The sequence below is a fragment of the Melopsittacus undulatus genome, chromosome 7 (assembly GCF_012275295.1).
Source record: "Melopsittacus undulatus isolate bMelUnd1 chromosome 7, bMelUnd1.mat.Z, whole genome shotgun sequence".
NCBI classification, from domain to species: domain Eukaryota; kingdom Metazoa; phylum Chordata; class Aves; order Psittaciformes; family Psittaculidae; genus Melopsittacus; species Melopsittacus undulatus.
In genome coordinates, this window is record NC_047533.1 from 52,020,455 (window position 1) to 52,037,671 (window position 17,217).

At 38.0% G+C, this 17,217-nt stretch overlaps 1 protein-coding gene across 1 annotated transcript in view; it reads left to right on the forward strand.

The window, feature by feature from the left end:
• The window catches only part of BANK1 (B cell scaffold protein with ankyrin repeats 1), a 169,279-nt gene that overhangs the window by 88,562 nt on the left and 63,500 nt on the right, over positions 1 to 17,217 (forward strand). The window contains 1 exon segment of the mRNA XM_034064453.1: positions 6,075 to 6,271. Within this exon segment, the coding sequence (XP_033920344.1) occupies positions 6,075 to 6,271 (197 nt within the window).

Genomic DNA, 17,217 nt, shown 5'->3' on the forward strand with positions numbered 1-17,217 from the left:
TATTAGATTTTATGCTCTGTTTTATAGCTGAAGTGTTCCAGAATGCTCTGCAGAGAAGAGCAGAGAAGGAATTAAGACAGGACAAAACAGCAATTCCCTCTTAACCTTTTCTATGTCAACTAAAACTTTAATTAAAAGCAAGCACTGGCCTTAAAGTTAGTTGAAAGTTGAAGCTGCCTTAATGCTCTTAAAAATTTGCAAATATGCCACTTGGGTACTTTCTCCTTAACCTTTCCTTCCTGCTTATGATCACCAGCTAACTAGTTCTTAGTGTAGGTGCCAAACAGCAGCTTTTCTGTTTAATGTTCTTCATTAAAAGACTGCTACTGAGCAAAAGCTGTTGACTTCTAGTTACCCTAATAACTGCTACTTTTGTACAGTTCTATGTATTTAGCTGAAATATGTCAGTTGTTGCAGTTTCCCAGCTGATAAAAGTTCCAGCAATTTTCCACAATTCAGTGTGACAAACTTGTGAGCTCAAGGATGGTATTTTCTGCCTGAAGCATGTGTGCTTTCAAATAATTACAGACTCTTCCTAATGTGTATAATACAAAACTTCAGTTAAAGCAGTTAAACACAGTATGGTGGAAATTTCTTTAAGGTAGAACATGTAATTTGTCTTAAGAGTTCACTGAATTTTGTAAATCAGCAATTAAGTGAACAATTATATTTAAAAAAAAATCCCACACAAATAGATCTTGCAGTGGGTTGTTCTTGCTTGGTTATTTTAGCTGTTACCTTTAGTTGTCATTGATTTTTGCTGTAGAACCTGGAGGAAAGAGGTAACTTCTTTACCTTTGTCAGGTGATTTGGGAGGGATTTAAGTAGTTAATGGTGCTTCTTTTCAGGATGAGGGCAAAAAGAAAGATCAGGAGGCTTCCATTGTCATCTTTGAGGTCATTAACCTTACTATATTAATTAATTAAATATGTATTTAGGGGCGGAATTTCTGAGAGGCCAGTGCCAGCCTCATGAAGCTCAACAAAGCCAAATGCAAGGTCCTACACCTGGGTTGGGCAATTGTAGGTACAGCTACAGGTTGCATGGAGAAGAGATTCAGAGCAGCCCTGTGGAGAAGGACTTGGGGCTGTTGGTCGATGAGAAACTGAACATGAGCCAGCTTCAGTGTGCACTCACAGCCCAGAAAGCCAACCGTATCCTGGGCTGCATCAAGAGGAGCGTGACCAGCAGGTCAAAGGAGGTGATCCTGCTCCTCTACTCTGCTCTTGTGAGACCTCACCTGGAGTACTGTGTGCAGTTCTGGTGTCCTCAACATAAAAAGGACATGGAACTGTTAGAACAAGTCCAGAGGAGGGCCATGAGGATGATTAGGGGACTGGAGCACCTCCCATATGAAGACAGGCTGAGAAAGTTGGGGCTGTTCAGCCTGGAGAAGAGAAGGCTGCGTGCAGACCTCATAGCAGCCTTCCAGTATCTGAAGGGGGCCTACAAGGATGCTGGGGAGGGACTCTTTATCAGGGACTGTAGTGATAGGATGAAGGGTAATGGGTTCAAACTTCCATAGAGGAAGTTCAGGTTAGATATAAGGAAGAAGTTCTTTACTGTGAGGATAGTGAGGCACTGGCACAGGCTGCCCAAAGAAATGATAAATGCTCCATCCCTGGCAGTGTTCAAGGTCATGTTGGATGGGGCCTTGGGTGCTGTTGTCTAGTGTGAGTTGTCCCTGCCCAGGATTGAAACTAAATTATCTTAAAGTCCTTTCCTACCCCATCCATTTTGTTATTCTAGGATTTCTAAGATGTGGAGAGCCTTGCTTTCTGAGAGTAAGCCTGATGGTGCTGTAATGACTGAAGGTGACATGAGGTTAGTGCCTGCGGATACAGAGCTTGCTTATTTTCTGTATTATCAGTATGGCACCATATGTTGATAGGTGGAAAAGTTGTAGGTACAAGGTATTTAGTGTGTGGAGGGGCAAATTGACATGTCAAGGGCCTCTTAATCCAAGCTGGTGGTCTACATAACTAAAGCAAAAAGTACACATCTCCCCTGAGCCTGAAGAGGTTCTATGATCCAAAAATGTTGTGATAATTAAATGAAATGGAATTTTGAAATGCAGGACCAGTAGGCAAAGCCACATACCTGCTTTCCCCATGAGTTTCTGGTGTTTATGTCTCCTTCCATCTACACCACAGAGTATATATGGGCTATCTGGGAATAGCTGGTACAATTTTATGTCTGAAACTGTTCATGGCTGGAGTGCAGAAACAGCAGTCATCATGGCTGCAAGCTTTATCTTCCTACACTATTCATTGCTGAATTTCTTCACCCTGCAGGAGCAACTGGATTGATCACATGCCTAGCATTAATTCAGTGAGGGAAGGGGGAAAAAAGTCTGAACTGAGCTTTCTCAGCTTCTAATCCCAATCTTGTTAGCACCTAACCTAGGCTTGAGGTGGAATGTTATCATGCTCAAAAGAAAGCAGCTGAAGTCAGAAGTGCTAGGAATAGTATGATGATGTGGTTTGTCAGTGTTTGCATTCCTTAAAGGAAGAGTCTCCCTAGGTGGTCTCTTGAGTTGGAAGCCTGTATTTCTTGTCAATAGAGACGAGTTTTTAGTTGCTCATTTGGGAGTGGGGACAGATTGTTCGTTTATGTGGTAGGATTTGTGTGACAGGAGTCAGTTGTTTTCAGACAGCTCTTTGCTCCTAATACATCTGTACAGTAGGAAGCCCCAGAAGCCATGTGTGTGCTTGTCTGATGTGTTTTGTAGAAGCTGCCCATAACCACCTTGCTGTTTTAGGCCTGTGTAGTTCACATTTCTTTGCACAAGAAAATAAGTCTTTGGGTTCTGCTCATTTTGGGCAGAGTAAAAACACCATAACTAGAAACAACATTTTGAGGCTGTATGATTTTTATAGCAAAGCTCACATAGCCCAAAGAGTTGTAAAGGTATACAGGTCAGATTTACCTAAATACTCTCAAAATAAGAAATAAATGAAACTATTTCTACATCTTGTTCTTGGTGAAAGTGCTAATGTTGTTTATGTGGTGTTAAAAACATTTGTTTTGCTTAAGTCTTTTTGAGTATTATGTAGAAGATCTCACTACCAGTGCTGATTTTAAAGTTTTCATACATGAAGATAACCTCTTTTTTCTCCTACTTACCTCAAGGAGTAGTATTGGAAAAAAAGTTTGTTTTAGGAAATTGATTTACTGATTTTTACTATCCTCCATGGCTGGCTGAGGTATTTCATTTGTTAATGATGTAGTCTGCTGTAAAGTTCAAACTATGTAAGTGCAGCCATCCTGCTTTAATATCTAATCTAGCTAAGGAGGAGCTGAGTGGTAACCAGAAGAACAAGCTCAAGCTCAATTGCAAAGGAGCTGAAGGGTTTTTTAAGTCTCTGGGATATCTCTGGTTTTTGACCTGGAAAACTCAGTAACAAGCTTAGAAGATGCTTCTAAATGCCATTGTCTCTTTTTCTCTATTTTGATGATAAAATCATAGCATGCAGTCCATTAGAGATACAGACTTGATTCTCCTTTTGAATTTGTAATCAATTGTTTCAGGTATCATTAGAATGAGTGGAAATTCTTTTAGAATATGTTATTAATACTTTGTAAATAACATTTACTAACCACCTTTGACCTTCTAGGGTCTGCTAACAGGATGCAGACTATTGATTAGTGTTCATGTAATCTGCTCCTTAAAATTACTGCTCAACACCTAATTCATTGCTGCACATTGAAAAATTTATTTTTTTAATAGAATCCTGTATAATGTGTAAACCCTTGGCTTTACTGTGGTGATCCCAGCCTTAAAATTACTTGCATATATTTTTACTGCTCATATGACAGCCCCCTAAGTTGGTATGTATTTGTCTCCATCTGTGGGGAATGAGGTTATGTTTTCCCTGCAGTTGGCAAAGTAGTGACAAGAAGTCAAACGGCTATATTCTGGTATAAAGTTTATATATCTTCTACAGAATGAAGTCCAGTTTGTGGAACTTCAGTTAATGTGTTGAGCAATACTACTACTACGAAGTCTTTTCTTCAGTATATGAAGGGCTGAAAAATGCAGGACATGTGCTTGTAGGACAGCTGATGACTGGAATATGAAAGAGAACTCAAGAAAGCTATAGGAAACTCTGTAGATTCCCAAGCTGTAGTCGTGCTGGGAGACATGTGGAAAGAATTTGTTTCGAGTTGAAGAAATCACAAAGTTACAACAGAAATGGGCAAGTTGAGCACAAATTACCAAGACTAACTGGTATTCATAAGAGCTCTGAGGAAATTTTAAAGTAAAATAGCTGGATTTCTAACAGTACTGCACAGTTTTTCAGTTCTGTAGTACTAGACGGTGTAACTGTGATGCCAAAGCCCTGTTTCTCTGGGGATCTTGAGAACTGGAAGCAGGTCAATGTGTTGTCTCTACCAGACAAATTAATAATTGTAATGAAATAATTTTTCTCTAAGGTGAAGTCTGGCTTATAGATTTCTTGTAGTTTTTTATCAGTCATCAACTCTGATCAAGTCAACCAAGTCAAGTCATCACATGGATAAAAATATGGCCAAAACCAGGAGGCAGACAGTTGGAAAAAACTTAGGCTAGTGATGCAAAATGTTCAGGGTAGTAAGGAGGAGGTCTAGCTGAGGGGGGAAAATGGGAGAAAGGTCATATGAGACTTAGTAATTATGCAATAAAATGTCAGATGATATTGACTGCAGGTAGAAACAAAGTGATACATGTGGAAAAAGTGGTCCTATGTTGTCATACAGAATGAGAGGCTTTGAGCAGCCTATTAACACTGAGAAATAAGACCATGCAGTTCCATGATAATATCACCTTGTTGCTAGGCAGCAGATCAAAAAGCGAATGAAATACCAGGAATTATTAGAAAAGAAATAGGGAACAAACCAGGACATAGTTATGACAATGCATAAATTACATGGCTCACCCACTACTTAAGTATCATGTGCAGCTCTTGTCCTGTCATCTCAAAATAGATATATTAAAGCTGGAAAATGTTCAGAAAAGAGCAGTGGGGGTTATGGAGTTGATTCTCTGTAAGGCACAATTAAGTAGACCGGAGCTCTTCAAGAAAGAATCTGGGAATGAATAAATCGCTTAGAAGTGCAGAGATGGCAGAGAGAGGTGGGGAATAACATGAATTAAGGATTGTCAATTGAACCTAGCAGGAGCAAAGTTGAAAATAAACTAGAGGAAGCAGTTCTTCATGCACTGGGTAGTAAAGGCTGCCAAAAGACCCTGAGGGTGTATGAAGTTGGTGGTGCCTGGAGCACAATGAATACATAGTTGGAAAAGGGGTACATTTCATGCTGATATATAGACAAATAGCTGCATAACAAACCAAATTAGAGTATGAAGGCAAAGGGAAGTATTGTTTATGCTTGATCACTTCTTTTTTTTTTCTGTTCTTTGTTGTACTGTGTAACTTGTGGCCTCTTGTAGAGCTGGAATACAGGACTACACTGAAATGATAAACTGATTTCAGTTTAGCTTTGTCATAGTCCTCCAGGGTGAAAAATAAAGTCTCTGATAGAAATGAATGTCATACTTTTTCATGTAAATCCTAAAACACCATTATCCAGTACATTCATCTTTAAATTCCCCAATTTTTTTCATTACAGATAAGCAAATTTTTGCAAGTCTCTGGTAGTCATGGGAATTTTCAGAAATATCTTTTAACATGAAAACATAGGGTCATAAACCTATAAAAATGCCTCACTGAAATGCTGCAAACTATAAATATTCCTAAAGCATTAAATAATATACACCTAAGCAAAAGCATTTCTTGGCTGTAGAATTTTCTTTCGCTTGCAAGAAAACTTATTCCTTAATAGAACTGAAATGTTTTAAAATCCTTCTATAAAAACAGAGATTTCTTAGTTAGACTAAAGGTTCCTTTGTTAAAATATATATGTGAATTGTAAAACTGTTAGTTGGAGAAATTGTTCTTTGGATAGAAGTTCTGTATTAGCAGTTCGATAACTGTGATTCCATAGCACTAATATTCAAAGGAATTTTGTTAAAGAAGGTTTTCTATAAAAGCAAAACTGTTCTTTATGAAAGCTTTTGTTTCTGTATACAGACAGCTATTTGGAAGAATTTCCTACTCTCCTTCACTGCGCAGCCAGATTTGGATTAAAGAACCTTGCAACTTTCCTGCTCCATTCTCCTGAGGCCACAAAGGCGTGCAAAATAACAAACAAATATGGAGAGTATCCAGCAACTATCGCTGAGAAGCACGGGCACAGGGAACTAAGAAAATTAATCAGAGAATTGTCAGTAAGTCCATGCGCTTTTCCATGTCATCTATAACCAGGGGAGAGTGATGTACTACTGAGATCCCATAGTATGACATCTTGTAAAGCCTAAGATGGTGCAGTCCTTCTGTCTGAAAATATCATTATATTGTCCTGTCTCAGAAAGGGTTCCAAATGCGGTACAGCCGCTTTCTTGATGCAGTGTCACAATGGAGCTTTGTGTTGCTTAAGTATTGGGCATGTAATGGAAAGAGAACAGCTGTCTAGAGCAGAAGACAAAGATTTATCTAAAAGTCACTTTAAAAGTGACTTTGAACTCTCTTAGTATTGCCACTCTTCAGCATTCAGCAGAGTAGTTGTCTTGTCTGCTTCATTGTAAAGGAAGCCTAAATTGTACCACATTTTGTTAGATGGAGTAAATCTTTCTTCAGCTAGGTATGCAGGAGTCATTTGAGGCAATAGTTGGCTTTTCATGTGGAATGCAATAATAGAATAAAGGTCTGTGCATAGTTTTAGCATGCAAACTATTGCTAATAAATCCTAAGTGAATTGGCAGTATGAAAAGCAATATACTGTAGTAACATTTGACAACTTTAACCTGTTTTAAGTCTTTATTGTGCTAACTATAATATGAACAGAGATGATAATTCTTGCCCCAGAGGTTTTAAACCCTAGAGAACAGATCAGGTAAATCATATATTGAAAGAAAGACAGGGTATGAACATTGGCATAAGTAAGCTGATGTCGTAAGCAGCTTTGCTGGTGGTGTGGGGTTTGTTTAACTATTTTTGGTAGCAGACTCCATGTTCACAGACAAATGGCAATGGCAAACATGTAAGAGGATAAAGTACAAGGAGTGAGAGAACCAGAAGTTTCATTTTTCTGTTAGCCAGTCACCTTGACATAACCATGGATAGACATAACACCAAAGATGTCATCTGAAGAGATAAAAGATAATAGGTCTGTAGGTTATGTAGGGGAGAATGCTTTGTATGACTAAGGAAGAAAATACAAAAACCTAAGGATAATTTAATATAGTAAAAGATATCATAAGGAATGGAAACACTGGCTGACTGAGGTTAGTAATTAAAATTCTAGAGCAAGGACAAAGCCAAGCTTTTTCTTTGATACAGTTGGCATCTAATGTAGAGGTGAAAGATAGGAATTGGGAAAACTGAAGATAAGGTTTCTATGATCAGTGTTGAACCATGAAGATGGCTTTAGCAGTGTTTTGTGAGCAGGTTTGGTTTTTTTTTTTTTTTTCAGTAAGTTTGAGGAGAAGAAAACGGCAGACTCTAGAGCCTGAAAGTAGTGAGGCATTTTTGGTTGTGGTCATGGTGTTGAATGAGAATATGCTATTTATCTTTTTGTTGTTGAACAGCTATGGATACAGGCTCTGAAAACACTGAGGGTGGAGAATATCTGCAAAGCAAGCACTTCTCCTTTTCTAACACTTAAAGAAAGCTCATACCTAGTTGAGGATGTGATTTCTGTTTGTTGTGATGTTGTGTTTTCTGAAGTGACAGAATATGGCCTTGCGTTTTCTGGACAATGAATCTGAGCAGATTTCAAAAGCACTGCAAAGTTTTTTCTGTCAATGGAGTGCAAAGGGATGTTGTACAGAGGTGATACTTTTATCTCAGTTTTTGATACTGTAGTCGAGATGAAGAAAATGTGATTCCCTTTCCATCTAGTGTAAAGCTGTCCACAAAGCCATAGTTGTCTCACAGTCATCCTTGCACTTGTCAGAGAGTTCCTGCCAGTAGCAGTCTGTGAACTCCAGAGCTTGGAGTTTACCAGTTTGTCTTGAACTGTGTTTCCCAACATCCATACCTGTGGATCTGGCTAAATGCTGTCTTTGTACGGTCAGCTACCCCTGGTACGTGCTATGTGTAAAGGATTGGTAAGACTAGGCAGAATGTGAATAAGGTGGTACTTAACTCTTAGTGAGATACCTAGATTTCTTTTCTAAGATGGTCCTATGAGTCTGAGCATAGAAATAGAGTTTCCATGTTTAGTTTGTCATGTTTAGTGATAATGATTGATTCTGTAGAATATTTCTTTTTCCATGCTAGTATTGTAGAAATTCACCCTCCTGCACTTCAAACGTATCTTTGCTGTGCACCTCACATGGGGCTGGAGGCTTCCAAAATTGGGCAATTTTCTTTTTATGCTTAGAAATGCACTCATATTCAACCTTGTGCTATAGTTTGGGGCAGTTGTAAGAGGAGACATAAGCACACATGGTATAGGCAGACTACAGCTGGTGTACATTAAGAGATTGCATTGCACTCCTATGGTCTTTCTAGATTTTGGTAGACTTTGTGACTGGTGGAAGGCAGTGTTTGTCAGGGTGATATATTTCATTCTAAAAAATATGTAAAAATATGTGTATACTTCTGATTAGCTTTTCTTTTTTGGTAGGATAATTTAGTATAAAATTGTCAATCTGAAACATGGATTTATAATAATAACTGATTTTATACAATATAATTTTTCACTAAAAGGGTTCCGTCATGGTACATACCTGCTATTGTTTGCATGGAAACAGTTATCAGTAGCTGATCTCTGCTTGGTGACTGCTCTCCCAAGCATGGATACTTTTACTAGCATTGAATTATAAACAACTTTACTACCATCGTAAGAGTGTCTAGTCTGATTCAGACATGCTGTGGTACTACACATTTTCAGTTGACTCCAATGACATGGCTTTCTAATGCAACACAGGTAAAAGCTGAAGCATGCTTCAATTTTGCCAAATGCATAATACAGTATTTTAGAAATGTTAGCTCCAATCACTGGAAGAAAAATGGCTTATTTGTGTCTCCATAATAGTGCACTTAAGAACAAGAACACTTATTGTACTTCTGTAATTGGTGGGAATGTGGAAAGGAAATATTTGCATGGCTCTGAGCCAAGCAGAATTTAGTTCAACCACGTTCCAGGAACTTCCCATTACAGCTGGAGTATTGAAATTGCTCATTGTTACAATACAAGTACTTCTGTACTTGGCAATACCTCTCACTGTTTTAAAAATGTTACCTGTGTTTTGCCATTGCTTTAAGGAATAACTCCAAAATATACATAGTACTTCATCACTTCTGTCTTAAAGAGTAACAGAGTTCCAGAAAAATAACTGTATAAAAGCATACATTCAATTTGTCCAAAAGCTTGGGAAGTGTCTTTCATTTGCCTTTGTGCTGGAGAATCCTTAGAGGAGTAAGATTTCCCTGAGATGGTGTGAGAGAGAGAGAAGGAGAGAGAACAGCAGAAGTGACAACACCACGAAGCTACCTTTGAGCCCAGGGCTTTGTTGCACAGCCCTGTTTGTAGCTGGTGAGCACATTAGTGCTCAGGGCTCTTTGGTGATGCAGCTGTGCAGCTCCCATGTCCTGCAGGCTTACTGGAAGGGTGCTCAGCACTTGGTTGACAAAAGTGAACTGTTGGAGCTGGTTAACTTGCACACTGGACCATCTGTATGGCAAAAGTTCCCTGTCCTAGTTTAAAGAGAAACCCTGTTTTTCTGTAACTGGACACAACATTGATGTGTGGAGTGTTAAGAGCCACAGAAGGCAGATCTGGAGTGCCTGGCAGGCATACTGGGAGCTGACCTCCCGATTTGTGTCAAAACAAAGCACAGGGGAAGAAGGATCACTTAACATTTATCAGGCTTCTGTTGAAACAGCTGTATGAATGGAGGGGAAGAGATTTTCCCCTTTTAGTACCAGTGTTACATGCAGGGACATTAAATGCTAAACACCATGTCTTTTAAGACCCTGTATAATGTATGTCCATGAGTGGCAGCATTTGCTATCTCTGTCAGAAATGCTGCATTTCAAACACTCCTTGAAAATGTCTCTTGTTGTGAGAAAACACTCTAAGACTTGAACCATTTATGTTAAAGGTACTAAATGGAGGGAGCTGTCCCTTAGAGTTTTCACGGGGGATTACGGTAAAGCACAGTCTAAAATATGCCAGCAGTTTATTAAGCAATTATTTCTTGCATTTTAACACAAAACCACCTGAATGGACATTTATTTCCAATTTCTACGTGTTTCATTATAGCTAAAATGAAGTAATTCACTCTTCTATAGCATAAAAGAGGGATATAATTTAACGTTCTGCAATAACATCCTCCTTTGTTAGTCTTGTGATTTTGTTCCTCTATACAACTGAGTACTTGAATATTTTCCGTAATTGCTTTTAGGCTGAATTGCTTGAATCAGGTGTGTGAATTTAAAATGAATGAGAGACATTCAGTAGGAATATTGGCAGGAATCCTTGTCTCAGAGTATCTAAACCCATCTGAAGGGGAGATGATGAGCCTTTTGAGCTTAGCTGATCCAGCTGATGGTTCAAGTGCCAGTAAGAAAGGCTGCAATACTTTTGGTTTTCATTTGCCACAAGCTCAAAACATCTGCAGTCAGCTGTTAAGAGTACCCATGACAGGTAGTACATTGTTAAGCCATTTTAGTTTGTCTGGATATGTGGGCCTTATTTCAGATGTTTGTGTTTTGCATGTTCTCTGTCCCTGAAAGCTGCTTTGACACTAGTTTGTTGTTCTTGTTGGTATCTGTGGTCTTCTAAACCTACGCAAAAGTTCTGCCACCAGAAAATAAGGAAGGCACGTAAATGAAGTTCTAATGTAGCCCACAAAGCAAGACATTGAAAAGTAGAAGAGAGAAAATTTCTAAGCATTAGGTGACTAAGGAGGGGAGTATGGTCAATTTCTGACCTAATCATTTAAAACTGGAGGTCTCATTGATAGCCATTTTTGGCATTTATGCTTTGGTATGGGCATAATTATTTTGTTCCAGCACTTTGGGTTGCTAATTTCTCCCTTCTTTTACTAAGAACTATGCTGCTGAATGTGTCGTAGTCAGGAAGATTTTTTTGTAGTATACATCACAGTTCCTAAGAAAAATGCAATTCAGAAAGTGTTTTATTAGTTGCTTAATGCAAATAACTTCCAATTGTTGGCTTTGGTCTTTAAAGCAGATTCCTAGGGGTGATATGAATGTTATTTAAATATAAAAGCTGAAACAGTCATTTCATGTTGCAAACACACAGTTGAGACAGCACAAATTAATTTTTATATATAAAATACCTTCTAACATTCCAGAGTTGATTGGCTGAAATCTAAAGCAGAAAATGGAAGTTAATTGAGCTTTTTTTAACCTACCCAAGATCTGCGGCCAGGTCTGTGACAATCCATGGCAGAACAATGGACTGATGGAAGAATATTCTTCCTCTGCCACCAGCAAATCTCTGCCTGGATTTCTTCTTTAATATTGTTTTCTGTCTGCCTGCTTCAGGCATCCCTTAGGCAGCTGTTGAAAATATGTGTATAATTCTGTGCATATCGGTGAAGTTGCTTTAGAATTTGGAGACGGTGCCCTCCATAGGCTTTTTACAAGAAGCTTAGGCCTTTTTCAACAAGGGAGAGTTATATCAATTCCTTTCTAGCTCTGTTGAGATACATCCTGCAATGTCTAGATGCATAGTTGCTGAGTTCGCTGGTATTATCAGTTCCTTCAGTAGCAGAAAGAAACATAATCATACTCAGAGCCTGTTTTATTGAAGACACATCTTTTAGATAAGTTGGGGTAGGGGAGAAGATTTTGTTTCTGAAATGCTAACTATATGTTTTTAAGTTAGCAGACTTAAAGGATGGACAGGGGTGTAGGTTGGCAAGTAATTCATCGATGTACAGCTCCTCCCTTTCCATCTCTTATTTTGAACTGAATGGTTGAACTAGAATACAGGATTTCTTCAGGTATCTTCAAGTTGATGAAATGGAAAACCGTCTCCAAAACCAGTGTATTGTGGAAATTGAGTGTACTTTTTTCCCCTCAGGTGTTTTATCCAAAAAGAATCTTACCTGGCTTTGTTTACCTGGCTCCTATCACCAAGTAATAATAAATCTTTAGACAGCAGGAATCCCAAGAATTCTTGCTATTTGCTAGGGAGTTCCAGAAGCTCATCAGGAATTATCTTTTTTAAACACAAAAGTATGATTCTTAATGTTTCTATTTAGCTTTGTTTTTCTGTAAAAGGTCATATGATATGGGAGAGCTCTTCAAAATGAAACTGTTCTAGTTTTAAATCTGGTTGCAATATCTTCTTGAGCTATTAATTTTCTTTTGGGGAAGGACCATGTGTAGAAAGATGAAGTGGATATATATTAAAGAATCTTAAGTGAAATTAACTTGATTGCTATCAGTATTCATTTAATTACTTTAAATGATAACATAGTATTGCACTGGCCCATAGCTCATTACTTTCGAATAGCTGGAGGAGTGTGCAAAACAGAAGAGGATTAGTCTGGTTTCTGAAATTTGTGCTAGTACACTAGTGATTCCTTGATGAAGCCCAATGGGTTTTATTCTTGCCACAGTACTTTAATGTTCAGAAGTATTGGTTACACACATCCTTTGCTACACCAGAAATTACTTAGTAATTTCCAGTGATACTTTCTTTGATACTTTCTCAGTGACTGAATATTCACAAATGAAGTTCCTCTCCTGAGGAACTGGAGCTAAGTCCTGTGAGCTTCTGCCAACTGATATGCAAATGTTAAACTATGATTTCCATCAGATACTTTGTTCTCTTTCTTTTCCAGAATTGCTTGTGGAGAGGCATCCCATTATCAGTGCTTGGTGTCATATATTCAAGATTTGTTTTGGGGAGTTTGTTATTTCTAATGGGTGGTATTTCCCTCTTTTCTCTTTCACACGTTCTGAGGGACATGCTCTCTGTAATAATAACTTGCTGGCATATACTGCCATTTGAGGTCAGACAATTTATGTTTTAGTGAAGAGAGAGGATGTAGTCTGAGCTTGTCTTTAAGGAGAAAATACTAGATTTCTCATTTTTAAAAATCACAGTCATTACACTAAACACATTTTTAAAGTTTCTGTGTAGACTTTTATTCAGGCTAGTACCTTGCACCTTAACTGTGATTAAATCTTGTCATAACTATGCAATTGAGTATAACCTTGCGAAAAGAATGATAAATGGAACTGCAGATTTGGAAACCTTCTGTATGAGATGCCTATTGAAATTTATGTGTAATTTAAAATGAACTAGGATGTTTTTTCCAAAGAAATATCTAGTATTTTGTCTCATCTTTTGATATTCTATAACCATGTAGTCAGTAATTTGCAATTCAGCATTTCAAAACGCTTTTACAATTTTTAAGGGAAACTTGAATGCTAATAGAATTTCAGGCGAATGCATGTGAATTAGAAGCAGGACAAATTATAAAGGGTTCTGTGATAATACCTCTGTTGTTAAATGTTTCTAGGATTGTAAAACCAAGGTGTTTCCAGAGGTCCTTCTGTCTGTTTTGTTGACAGAGCAACATCAGCAAGATGCCTTAGCTAAGGGACTTTTTTGGGAAGGTGGATAGGGGTTGTCCAGTTTTTCAGAAGTAATTTTTAGGCTGAAAATCTGTATCATTCATCTGCATTGGTAGGCTCTGAATTTGAACATGTGATAAATACTTGGCTAAGCTGTTATGTTAATGGAAATGCAAATAAAATACTTCACAGAAGTGAGAAAAAAATAAAAGCAACCATGTTATGTGTTGTAGACATTCAAATGGCATGCCTATGTAAAATCTGGCCTCTGCATTTGGGTAGATAAGGACTCTACGCTAGGCCCTAAGGAGGTGTTTAGAAGGTATATGGTTAAAGATAACTAGAATAATGACTGTTTTTAAAGTAAATAAGCTGTTTCTGCAAAACTTCTTTCATGGTAAGTGAACAAACAAATTTTACATGAAATATTGTTCTGTATAAGATGTAATTCCTCTATTCAGCTAGTTAAGATACCACTGAAGCCAGAAGCATAGGAAGGATTTAACAGGCTAGAGATGTTTGTAGATGATGTGTACTAAAAGTACTGTGTCATGTGCTGTTTACATTATGAGGGCATTAATCCTCTGCACAAGTTACAAACCAGTTGCATGAGATTAATGGGCAAGCTACCCCATAGTTGTCAATTAATAAAAGAAAAATTCCTTGCACCTTTCCATCAGCTTTTCTGCACTTTCTCTTCCATTAACTATTATTAGGTGAGAAAATTGCCTTTTTGTTTCTTCTTCCTCAAATACAGACATCTCGGAAGCCCTTACAATGCAAACGAAAAGGTGAAATGATCTAAAATCACCTGCTAGCTCCAGGTTTACTACAAAAGGTAGGATTGGTGGGGCATTCCAGTGGAAATACTAGAGGCAAATTTGGGGTCTTGCCTCCGTCAGTGGAAGCAATTTGAAGATATATGTATAACTGTCAAAAAGCAGGTTTATTTTGATACAGTGTATGTTCTCAGACTTTCTGGAGTATGCCCTTTGGCTGCTTCCCAGTGATCTGGAAGGAATCAAACATCTGGCATATCTTGCGAGTTTTTGAGCACAAAGAAGGATAGCATATCAACAACACCTTTCTCCAGCCTCTCAGAAGGAAAAAACAAGAACAGAAGAAAAACACAGCACAAAACTGTAATAAGAGGTTTTCAGTTTCACAGGGGAAAATGAAGGAAAATGAAGAGGGGAAAGGAGCTGTTATTGTGGTAAATATCATCTGTGAGCCAAACCCACCTACCTTTTGAGTGACATTGTGAGGTCTGAAGGGAACTTTTTGATCTCAAAACTGTAAGAAAAACTAGGTGGAGAAGGAAGAATTCATGAGTAAAGATAGGTAAGAGGCTTGCCCTGTCCTTAAAAACCTGAAGGTTCAGAGCTCTGCACAGATTTAATAGTGACTTACCAGACAGCTGTAATTTATTGCTTAATTAGAAAAATTGTCTTTAGGCTCTTCATCAATAGAATGACCATTAAGGAAAGGCATTTCTCAAAGCTACCAAGCCCATTATATGGAAACTGCTTAAGAAAATCCATTTCTGTCCTGCAGACTGTTAGTACTATTTAACACAGCCATGCACAGTCTCAGTTTAGAATTCTGTCTGAGGACCCTGCACACTCTATTTCGCCTTCTGTTTTTCCCACCTCCACATACTGTTTTACAGTTTATGATTCAGTATTTCATTGCCAGAACTATAGGGTATCTAGCAATAATTATTTCCTTTTCTTGTGTTTGATACAAACTTAAAAATGGTTTTTTGAGTTCCCACACACTGCCAAACTCAGAAGAACATGCAGCAATTGACATGCATGTGTTCACTTTTATGAAGAAAGCCAGTATGTTACTAGATTGCTTTATAATGCATATTTAATAACCATCCCAATCACTAGAATTGAAATTGGATGCTGTGTCTGTAGCAGATCTGGGCAGCCTTCCTCAACGTCATGGGCTACATACCAGAATCTTCATATGGCTGGTAGCAGAAGTGTATGTTTGTCAGAGGTTGGGAGTTGTTCTTAGGCAGAAGTTGTTAATGGTTCTCTACAGTTCTTACTGTGAATGTGAAACATGTAACTTGATCTTAGCACTCTCTGATGATGCCAGTCATGTGAGCCATGTTGACTTGCTTTTGCACGTTCCTGAGACAGTGGGTTATTTTGCTGCATCTCTATAGCCTTGAGGTGACGTGGAAGCCATCCTTGAAGTATTAGGTAACTCCTTAAGACATGCAGTTGGCCACCTGTGGCCTTCTGAATTCCAGCTGAGTTCATCTGCTGTTAATAAATACCACTTTCTGAGAACCACAAGAATAAAAGTAGGCAAGAATGTCTCCTACTATATGGAAGACACTATCAAGACTACCTAGGGAAACACAGAAATTGGTATCTATACTAGGTATGGAAGTAGTATAATAAGTGTGATTCCTAATTAGATCACTTAAACCTTCAAACATATTTTAAATGAGATATAATTTTAATAATTCTGTCAGTTGATAGCATATACTGTCTTATGTAAATGGATCAAAGGACTGAACAAAAGTTTCTGTGGGGACTTCATATGACTCAATGTGCTTTCCAAATTAACATCTTGTGCTGGAAAAGGAAAAGAGGTTAAAGGTGGCAAAATCTAGTACTGGTATATAGATCTGCAGAAAGTTCTGGCCAGCTTATCCTAGCGGCACCTGTCATTGACAACACAATTGATGAAGTTATAACTGTAAAGTCTGGTGATTTTTATAGATTTCTTTGTTCCTCTCTTCATAAAGGTAAGCAAGATAGACCAATCATGACTGAGCTCATTAGTGAGAAACATTCACCTCCTTTCTTCCAGATTATTGAAGAGTAGCTTTTTAATTTATTTTGTTCATATTAAATGCATCCATGTAATGCAAAGAGAAAGGTGATACTTCTTACTAGTTTTTTAGTAAGTACTAGAGAAATGAGCATGCATATGCAGTGCATTGGGACTGCATTGTGTTATGTTGTGGCTCATGAAATATGTGTTTAGTTACAGTTTGGGTACTCAGTAAAACAGGCTTCTCTCAGACCCTTGGCTGCGAATCATTACTGAAGAACAATAATGTACAGTGCCAGCATATTGTTCAGGCAGCATTTAACTAGGAGGAGCAGTTAAAAGATTTACTGGAATTGAAAACTTCCAGAAAGGTAGTAAACAACTGGGTGTCTTGCAGTGATTCACTCTCTATTTGCAAGCAGTAGGTGCCAGTAAAAAGAGTAGATGGTAGAAGTGTGTGAGCAGAGGCTTTAAGCAACTTTGGAAAAATGCAGAGCTGGTGGGCTACTGTTGGGCATTTTACAGAGCAGAAATAATGTACCCAGAGCATAAATGAACAAAACCTTACTTTATAAAAGCTGAAGTTTTAACTACTTATCACAGCAGAGTTGAAAAAAGTAGATTTGGAATAGAAAAAGATAGAGAGATTTGCACCTACTTGGAATTGAGAATTTGTTCTTAGGGAATTTTTTGAATCTGGCATTTTCCACGAGCAACTGAAGAACAACAAAGGTGAAAACATTGGACAATATATGCTGATCTAAGTAGAGACAGAGAAACTAAAATTGATCACAAAAGTGTCTGGAGT